This window comes from Camelina sativa, chromosome 14 (genome assembly GCF_000633955.1).
Source record: "Camelina sativa cultivar DH55 chromosome 14, Cs, whole genome shotgun sequence".
Lineage (NCBI taxonomy): Eukaryota > Viridiplantae > Streptophyta > Magnoliopsida > Brassicales > Brassicaceae > Camelina > Camelina sativa.
Window position 1 is genome coordinate 18,963,365 of NC_025698.1, and position 9,398 is coordinate 18,972,762.

The 9,398-nt window shown below is 38.7% G+C and overlaps 3 protein-coding genes across 3 annotated transcripts; 1 reads left to right on the top strand and 2 right to left on the bottom strand.

Moving 5' to 3' along the window:
- Positions 27–2,445, top strand: LOC104741970 (UDP-galactose transporter 2). The gene is made up of 6 exons (XM_010462919.2): positions 27–222; positions 552–759; positions 836–1,020; positions 1,107–1,307; positions 1,406–1,567; positions 1,908–2,445. The coding sequence occupies exons 2-6, from the start codon at positions 630–632 to the stop codon at positions 2,235–2,237; spliced, it is 1,008 nt and encodes a 335-aa protein (XP_010461221.1). The 5' UTR covers positions 27–222; positions 552–629; the 3' UTR covers positions 2,238–2,445.
- LOC104741971 (40S ribosomal protein S18) lies at positions 2,968–4,237 on the bottom strand. The gene is made up of 4 exons (XM_010462920.2): positions 4,130–4,237; positions 3,732–3,892; positions 3,350–3,538; positions 2,968–3,248 (listed from the first exon to the last, which is right to left on the bottom strand). The coding sequence occupies exons 1-4, from the start codon at positions 4,130–4,132 to the stop codon at positions 3,143–3,145; spliced, it is 459 nt and encodes a 152-aa protein (XP_010461222.1). The 5' UTR covers positions 4,133–4,237; the 3' UTR covers positions 2,968–3,142.
- LOC109128702 (defensin-like protein 208) lies at positions 5,950–6,857 on the bottom strand. Its single transcript, XM_019235546.1, has 4 exons — positions 6,851–6,857; positions 6,367–6,450; positions 6,090–6,266; positions 5,950–6,017 (listed from the first exon to the last, which is right to left on the bottom strand). The coding sequence occupies exons 1-4, from the start codon at positions 6,855–6,857 to the stop codon at positions 5,950–5,952; spliced, it is 336 nt and encodes a 111-aa protein (XP_019091091.1).

The window sequence follows — 9,398 nt, forward strand, 5'->3', positions numbered from 1 at the left end:
AAAAAAAAAAAACAAAATAACAATAACGAATTTGCTGGAGCTGACTACAACTACTCTTCTCGCTCTCCACGAGCCCTACGCTTCCCAACTGCCTTTTTCAGATTACCTTACAGACTCAACTCCGATTTCTACCACTCTCGCCGTCGACAGCGCCGGTGCTACGATCACCTCCACACGATTCATTTCCGATTTGCTCTCTTCTTTCGTTTCTCTTCTCTCTAGGTAAACTCCACGCCGTATTCTCCTTCTTCTCTCTTAAATCTGTTTCCTCTCCCCTCAGATTTGATTGATATATAATCTTAGAGATCTTATGGTAAGTTTTTTCCGATTCCAATATGGTAAGTTTTTTCCGATTCCAATCTCTTGCGCCGGATCCGATCTGAAATCGAATCGTGTTACATTCAAAATTTACTGTTGATTAGGCGATCGCGATCGAACTCAATGAGTTTTGAGTCCAGTTCTTTGTTTTCCGCTTTTATCGAAATCAATTCTATAATTTCTTCATAACTCTCGATCCGTTTTCTTATGGAAATTGTATCTCTGTGGTGAAGTGTGTCTCTGGAGAATGGGAGATTGAAGAAATAGAGAACTACTGATCGAGGAAGAGAGTGAGAGAGAGATAGTTAGAAATGGCTCCTGTGAGTAAAGCTGATAAGAAGGCAGCAGTAGATGCTGCTGCTTGGATGTTCAATGTCGTCACTTCTGTTGGTATCATCATTGTTAATAAAGCTTTAATGGCGACTTATGGTTATAGCTTTGGTAAGGTCTCTTTTGCTCTTATGCCTTTTCTTTAAAGCCTGAAGCTATTCTTATTGTGTTGCAAAACTCGTTGCAGCTACAACCTTAACTGGTTTACATTTCGCTACAACAACTCTGATGACGATTGTTTTAAGATGTCTTGGTTACATTCAGCCTTCTCATCTTCCGTTTACGGAGCTTTTGAGATTTATTCTGTTTGCAAATTTCTCGATTGTTGGAATGAATGTCAGTCTTATGTGGAACTCTGTCGGTTTTTATCAGGTGATTAATACTATCTTAGCTCTGTATTTATGCAATTGCGCAAAGAAAATCATCTAATCTTGATTCTGTTTTTGTGTGTGTGTCAGATTGCTAAGCTCAGTATGATTCCTGTATCCTGCTTGTTGGAAATGGTTTTCGATAAGATCCGTTACTCCAGAGACACAAAGCTTAGCATAGGACTGGTTCTTGTTGGTGTTGGTGTTTGCACTGTTACTGATGTCAGTGTAAACACTAAAGGATTTGTAGCCGCTGTCGTTGCCGTGTGGAGTACTGCTCTGCAACAATACGTAAGTGTTTTTTAAAGCATCTGTGCTCTTACGAAGTAACATATCGTTTCTTTGTTTAACACAAAACTAATATTTGGTGTGGTTTTCACATGATGCAGTATGTACATTACCTTCAGCGTAAGTACTCGCTTAACTCATTCAACCTATTGGGACATACCGCTCCAGCCCAAGCCGCAACATTGCTAGTAGTTGGCCCGTTTCTTGATTACTGGCTGACAGAAAAAAGAGTAGACATGTATGATTACAACTTGGTTTCTGTGGTAAGTACCAAAAACCTCAATAAGTTTCATCTCTTAGTCTCGTTGAATTTAGATTTAACTTAACTTTCCTCACAAGAACAAAATCACATCTCCATGTCACTGCCTTATAAATTTTGTGGCAGTCTGAATAATATAGTACTCTTGTGTTTTCGATGTTTGGTACTACCAACCTTGTTTAGAGTCAGCATGCAGAGCCGAGCAGATACTATACAGAATCTAGCTTGTTATAATGCCTGCTTCTTAGTTAACTAACAAACTGTTTCTCTATGCTTAAGGCCAAACTGTGCTGTTACCTACATGGTATAAACTCATTCGAACCTAACGTTCTTGAATTTTGCAGCTGTTTATAACCCTGTCGTGCACAATAGCGATAGGAACCAACCTAAGCCAGTTCATCTGTATCGGAAGATTCACGGCGGTATCATTCCAAGTACTGGGACATATGAAGACAATCCTGGTGTTGATAATGGGCTTCTTCTTCTTTGGTAGAGAAGGTCTAAACTTGCACGTGGTTGTCGGAATGATAATTGCAGTACTTGGTATGATCTGGTACGGTAATGCCTCCTCGAAGCCAGGAGGCAAAGAGCGACGAAGCTATTCTCTTCCAACGACCCGTCAACAGAAACTTGGAGCTGCTTCGGATTCTGACGACAACGAAGACAAAGCCTAGTAGTAAGTAGTAAATTATCAGGAACACCACATAGTTACGTCTCTGTTTTGAGTTGTTCTTTTTAGCTTAATTTATCATTCTTGTGTTAATTTTGGTTGGGTACGAAAAAGGCGTTTTTTTTTTTTTTTTCATACAGAGACGATTGGGATTTTTGTAATGCTTTTTGGGGGAATCAAGTTACATCAACTCACAGCTTTCCATATTTCAATTAGACATTCATTTTATTATTTTGGGGTGTTTATTGCCGATAATCATACATGCTGCAGGCTCTGATTTGTGCCAAATTGGTGGGCAATGCAGAGTACTTTGGTCTGTTTTGATCCCTGACTATCAGACAAGCCACTTAAACTGTACGATAATTGTCCTGAAAAAAATATTTCATCTGTCTGAATATCAGTATTGTAGATAGAGGTTTCCGAGTTGCAGGTTGAAAATGCAAGAGAGTGAAACCAAAACTTTGATCCAAAAAGAGAGGATGGTGAGAAAATTTAAGCTAGAAGACAAGGAAGGATTGCTAGTTCTGACACTAATAGATGGGATGACAGAGATGATTTTTAGTAGCAAAATTTTCGACCTCTTCAGACTCTTTTGTTCAAAGGTTATACGCTTTAGTACCAAGATAGTAACATCCATTTGTTTTGGCTGATAGAAACATCAAGTACTCCCATGTTCCACAGTAGTACTTGAATTTCTAATAATGCGATAAATCAATTTTTTGCTAAAGAAAACATTTAAATAGGCCAACATCATGTAACTAGAGAAGTGACATAGAGATCCAGGAACAAAATGGTAATAAAATAGTAGTGAAGATCTCTTATAAAAGACCCAAAACTGAGTCGTGCAAAATCGTACGAATAACAAAACTTAAAATCGGTCTTTATCAAAGATCCAATAGCAACATTGGCTTAACGCTTCTTAGACACACCAACAGTCTTTCCTCTGCGACCAGTTGTCTTGGTGTGTTGTCCACGGACACGGAGACCCCAGTAATGTCTCAGACCACGGTGGTTTCTGCTCATTGTGAAGAAAACATGAAACCCACCAATTTAGACAAAATCAAAGAAGCAAATGGTCTCACGTATACAATGAATGAGATCAGTATTGAGTCTTACCTGATTTTCTTGAGACGTTCAAGATCATCCCTGAGCTTCATGTCAAGGGCATTAGAAACAACTTGAGAGTACTTACCATCCTTGTAGTCTTTCTGTCTGTTCAAGAACCAGTCTGGAATCTTGAACTGTCTTGGGTTTGCAACAATGTTCATGAGGTTGTCAATCTCAGCTGCAGATAACTCACCAGCCCTGAAGAGTTAATATAAAAAAATTAGACAACAATCCACTCGTAAAACACGATTTGCAAATAGGGATACACAAGAATACTTAAAAAAAATATAACCTCAATAACTATTGTCTGAAGCTACAACAACACTAGCTACTCTACATAAACTAGTCTGGTCAATGCAAAAAGAAGTGCTAATTTCAATTCAGTGAATACCTCTTGTTCATGTCGACATCGGCTTTCTTGCAGACAATGTTAGCCAATCTCCTTCCAATACCCTTAATAGAGGTAAGTGCAAACATAATCTTCTGCTTTCCATCAACGTTAGTGTTGAGCACACGCAGAATGTGCTGGAACTCCTCATTTGCAACCAGAGACTACACAAAAGTAACAAAAAAAATCACAAATTCATCAGAACAAATTTACCATATCTCCAATAAAAAGATCGATTTGGTGCTTCGAATCATGAAATTAATACAAATCCTACTTCTACACATGAGTGTAAATCTAAAATCGATAGGAATCAGGAAATCAAAAGTAACGAATCTGAGAGCCAATAGTTGTTCGGGGAAGATAATAAGAAGAGAGAATCGGGAAGCATAAAGCATCATTACCATTTTGATTTGAAGAGAAGAGGGTGCCTGAGAAAAGATGAAGCTCTATCGCCGTCTTCAAGCTTTCTCTCTTCAGTGTATGTAGATTCAACAGCCAAAGCTAGGGTTTTTTTTCTGCCGGTTTATATAGCTCTTTTTTTTTTGGCTATCAAAAATACCGAATGTTGAAAGACCATTATACCCTTAAATGACCACTGAAATTTCAATACCTCGGCAGGCCTTTTCAAAATAGTACTGGGCTATAAAACCGACGGGTCTTACAAAAGATAACCGATCCAAACCGACGGGGTGTAAACTTCAGATTGGTTCTTTAGCTACCTCCTCCAAACACTAAAAAGAATCGAACCTTCAGCCACTAAGATGTTGATTGGTTTTTCCGTTACCTCTCGCAAACACTTCGTTTATGGGTGGTAGCGGTTGTTAGCAATTGGTACAAATTAGTATCAATCACACAATCTGCTCCCAATCGCTTCTAATCGCTTCCAACTACTTAAAATCACTTAATTCTAAAAGCTACTTCCCGCAAACGTTTGCGGATGGATTTTTTTTTAAACTAAAAATAAATCAATGATACTGAAATATTTTTTTATATATCTTCTATCTAACCATTTTATCCATTAAGGATGAGAAAAAATTAAGTACGATTGAGAAGATTAGAAAATAAACAATTATACAAGAAAATAAGATTCTAATTAACAATAATCCAGAAAACTTGATAAAAATTTAATGGTACATCGCACATAAGTTAAAAAAAAATCTAAATAAATATTACATTTCATCATAAATTTAAGAAAATAAGATTATTTATAAAAATATTAAAACAAATTACCAATGACTCTTCTCAACTCTCGTTTCAATATGAAATTTATTTGTTTTCTGAATAATTATTTTAGTATTTTTAATGAATTTTAATAATAAATCAAGTTTAATAAAAAATTTGGTGTTTTAAAACATTTCTATAATTATATATTACATTTATTATGTTTTAACTGCTGTTTCATCCGCTGGTCAACCAGTCGTAAAACTCCCGCAAATGCACCCATTTTAAAACGCTAAACTAGTCATTCAAAACGCTTAATAACGCTTGAAACCGCAACCACCCGCTTCTGCAATCTCCCGCAACCGCAAATGCTGCGGTTGAACCAGTCAGGCAGTATGGGTCACACGCTAAAGCCATCTGAGCTATCCATACTTTGTGACTATTATTTTATATATAAGGTTCGGTTTAAGTTCGAATTTAAAAAATAAAAATAAAAACAGATCTGAATCCAAACGAATCCGAACCGATCCAATCCAAAAAACAGTTGGATCCTAAATGGATTCTATACATCCCAATTCAAAAAATCCGAAATCCGATTCGATCCGAACCAAAAATCTGAACGCCTAAATAAAGGTAATTTATAATTTATAATTATAAAAATGTATAAAAAATACTAAAATGATATTTTTGAAAGACATATAAAACAAATATGTTCACATTAATTCTCAAACACTAATCGTTTTGTTACAATATTTTTTTATTTGGTATTTATGTGATTTTTTTTTCTGTTTTTACCATCCGCTAATGTCCGTAAACGCAAACGCTGGTGGGAATGAGTTTTTGGAGTTAGCAATTCTAGGTGAATAGAAAACAATTTCTTTGATTGGTTCCATTAAAGTCATTTTTTTCTTTTGAACATGAAGCATATGTAAAAATGTGATCTTATTGAACAACACACCAAGACGGGTCAATATTTATAGCAAATTTCTAGGGACATAAATTTGAATGTAGCCTTGAGCGTGAATGAACACAAAGCCAAACACTGAAAACAAGTTTATGATTAAGAACAAAACGAAATTGCACACAACATAAGCTTACACTTAGGGGCAAGCAGTGTTAATTTTTGCCCTTAACAGACACATATGTAATGTCCTCACACCGATTGAAAGCAGAAGTTATACACTTGGTCAGGTTATGAGGAAGTTCCGTAGCAATGGCAGTGATTCACGCCTGACTCAACTTCAACACGTCCAGTACAGACTGCAGACCCAAATTTTCCCACACAACAGTTTGTACAACCAGTATTTGTACCTAGAAACGGGACCGCCCTGCATTCGCCTAAGAACTTGAAGCATGCAGCCTTGGTCTCTATGATTCCTAAATGTTGACATATATTCATCTCGTTCATCAACACAAGAAAATATTGAAGATTGCATCAACTAAAATTTTTTAATAGAGAACTTTGTGAAATGAATACCAGTGGAAGCCATCAAGAGGACAAGCAAGAGAACGGTAAAGCTAATGGAGTTGACGTTTTTTTGCCATTTCTTTTGTTTTCGCTCTGGCTTTTTCAATATTTAGGGTCTGAATGGTGACTGCGGTCAGCGGTTTAGACCGTCCTAAAAATAGGGCGGTCAGCAAACCGCTGCGGACCAACTCTATTTGTACACAAAAATGGTCTGCAGTTGGTCCGCAACGGTTTTCTTTCTATTATCTTTATACCGCACCGCTGCGGACTGTATTTGATGAATGGTGAATAAAAAGCAGTCTAATCCGCTGATGGATTTGTCCGCCTTGACCGCTGCAACCATTCACACTCTTAATATTCTTCTTTTTTTATCTTTGGTACACATGAACTTGGGGACCACATCCAAACCAATCAGTTAGAGCATCTCCATCGTTATACTTTTAAGGGTAAAATTAATTTGTAGCCCCATATAAAGGAATAATTAAGTCTATACCATCCATAATCTAAAAATTAGTTTTATTTTGACACGTTTTGTTTTTTTTACTATAAACCCCCTACATAACTAGGTAATATTGTGTCGCACCTATAGAGGCATAAAATGCTGGAATATCGTACCCAATATCTTATAAAATCTAATGTTGCAGATAGTGGAGCATTTAATGCACCGAGTAATAGTAAATCTTCCACCGCCTGGCACATAGGGAGGATCATGATTTTGTAAAAAAGAAATGATTGTAGTAGATATTATTTGCTTCGTTGGGATACCCTAAGTATTCGGCTGGCTATTTATTACCGCAATAGCTTTTTGGGTACTCATACAAACAGAAAGAGTAAGACACAGAAGATATTGCGAATTAACATATAACTATGATACGTCCGAGCTAACTAGTTTACTCTTAATATACTGTTATAGGTGATTGATGACGCTGATTGTACGACTGGTTCAAGGGGAGTGGAAAAGAGATGGGCATGGCAATTACGAACACGTAGCCACTCCCGAAGGTTACTACTTAGCTGTCCGGCTCCGCGAAACCGACGGATTTGCAAAGGTTGTCAGTTCTGTTAAAGAACGGATGGATCTAAGGGAAGAGGACGAGATCGAGTTGACGTACTTGTGGCCGCAATGGATGATGGGGCTTGACTGGAAACGCGCCGATCCAATCCAGATCCAGAATGATGAAGACACGACTCTATTCATGGCAATACGAGCATATCTGGAAGAAGTACATCTACGCGTGAAGGTTATCAAAGCAGGAAAGAAAAAAGACGAACCGACTTATCGCAACCCATTAGACGTGGGGCCGTATACGGCAAGAGAGATATCTGATAAGTATTGGAATACCGCGGAAACCAGAGCGGTATGGGACAATGTGTTACTTAATATGTTAACACGTAACAATTTAGGTAACATAACTTCTGGGGGTACAACTACATGGCCTACGGATTTTAACCTAAACAGCGGAGAGGCACACTATGGATTTGGACAGCCAACCGTCCCTCATTATCTAGGAATACAGATCAACACGGAGCAACCACATGAATCTGCTACCGCTCATACCGCCGACGGAATTGGCGGATCCGGATCGGTCACCAAATCGAAGGGGAAAGAGAAGATGGTTGGAGATGATCCCAACGATACTGCGGAATTCGAGGCGTTTCACAAACACTACCAGTCATAGATGTGGAGGGAAATAAACGATACGCAGTTCAGTCTCGATGGTATACCATTGGGGACAGTTGAACAGACATCAGCTAGAAATAGGACGGCAAGGGCGCTGCAATTTGGGGTCCCGGTGCAACCTTCTACAGCTGAAGATGACGGCTTATGTCTAAGTCTATCAGGTGGTGTTAGAGTAGCTGCTAACCCGCCAGATATCCTGACAGTGTCGTCGACAAGCTCTACAGATGCTACGCCAACTACGTCGACCACGCAACCTACAAGCGAGACATTCTCAATTGAGGACCTGGAAGATGACACAGGTAAAGCATGTACCCGAATATTCTGACTTACACTTCCAACACCTATGAATCTTACTAACTAAGTAATGTATAAATAGGTGATGAAACGATGGCAGACCATTCCCATGATGTGGGATTACACCTCGGTATAGCCCCTGCGTCTGGTACACATGGTGCCGTCCCTGAGAATGCCAAAAGGTGTGTGACCGGTGACCACATGGATATAAGCGTAGTTTTGAATTGTGAGTTCGAAAACAGTAGCATTTCTTTGGTACCAATTAGAGAGACTCCAGTATCGACTGTGTTGCGTGACAGTGACGCACCAACATATTTTGATGATCCGGGTGAAGAAGGTACCAAAAGAATTATCAATCGATCGTTATTAATTGCTAAACACGTTACATGATATCATATGAATTAACAAATACTTTATGTGTGTTGTTGGTAATGTACAAACCTGCTAAACAAGGCGTTAAAAGACGCTGATTACAAAGGCGACGAGATATTCGTGGGGAGGATTTTCAAAAACAAGGAAGATTGTACCATCAAAATGGCTATCCACGCAATACGTTGGAAATTCCATTTTATCACCTCAAAATCATGCACGATGAAAGTGTTGGCTGTATGTGTTAGTCACACCTGCCCATGGCGTGTGTTTGCACATAAAATGGATGACAGCGACCGATTTAAGATTAGAAGCATTACTCTACAACACACCTGCAGTGTTGAAACAAGAGGAGACTTCCACAAACAAGCAACAACTGCGGATATTGGAAGTCTGATGAAGACACGGTATGCCGGCGGTGATAGGGGACCGCGGCCAAATGAACTCGGTCACATACTTCGTCAAGAGTTCAGCCTAAATGTGTCTTATTGGAAGGCATGGAGGGCGAGGGAAATTGCGATGGACAATGCCATGGGATCAGCCATAGGAAGCTTTGCATTGGTTCAGCAATATTTCAAGCTGCTCTTACAAACAAATCCAAACTCAAAAGTTGCCCTGGAAACGGAATTAGATAGCAATGGAGTTGATCGGTTTAAGTATCTCATCCTGTCGCTGCACGCATCAATCCAAGGATACA

Coding starts and splice junctions, on each gene's coding strand:
- LOC104741970 (XM_010462919.2), top strand. CDS start 630: ATGGCTCCTGTGAGTAAAGCTGATAAGAAGGCAGCAGTAGATGCTGCT. Junction 1,021..1,106: donor ACTCTGTCGGTTTTTATCAG/GTGATTAATACT, acceptor TGTGTGTGTCAG/ATTGCTAAGCTCAGTATGAT. Junction 1,308..1,405: donor GTACTGCTCTGCAACAATAC/GTAAGTGTTTTT, acceptor CACATGATGCAG/TATGTACATTACCTTCAGCG.
- LOC104741971 (XM_010462920.2), bottom strand. Junction 3,539..3,731: donor GATGTCGACATGAACAAGAG/GTATTCACTGAA, acceptor TTAACTCTTCAG/GGCTGGTGAGTTATCTGCAG. Junction 3,249..3,349: donor GAACGTCTCAAGAAAATCAG/GTAAGACTCAAT, acceptor CACAATGAGCAG/AAACCACCGTGGTCTGAGAC.
- LOC109128702 (XM_019235546.1), bottom strand. Junction 6,267..6,366: donor CCTCTTGATGGCTTCCACTG/GTATTCATTTCA, acceptor GTCAACATTTAG/GAATCATAGAGACCAAGGCT. Junction 6,018..6,089: donor CTGCCATTGCTACGGAACTT/CCTCATAACCTG, acceptor GTGTCTGTTAAG/GGCAAAAATTAACACTGCTT.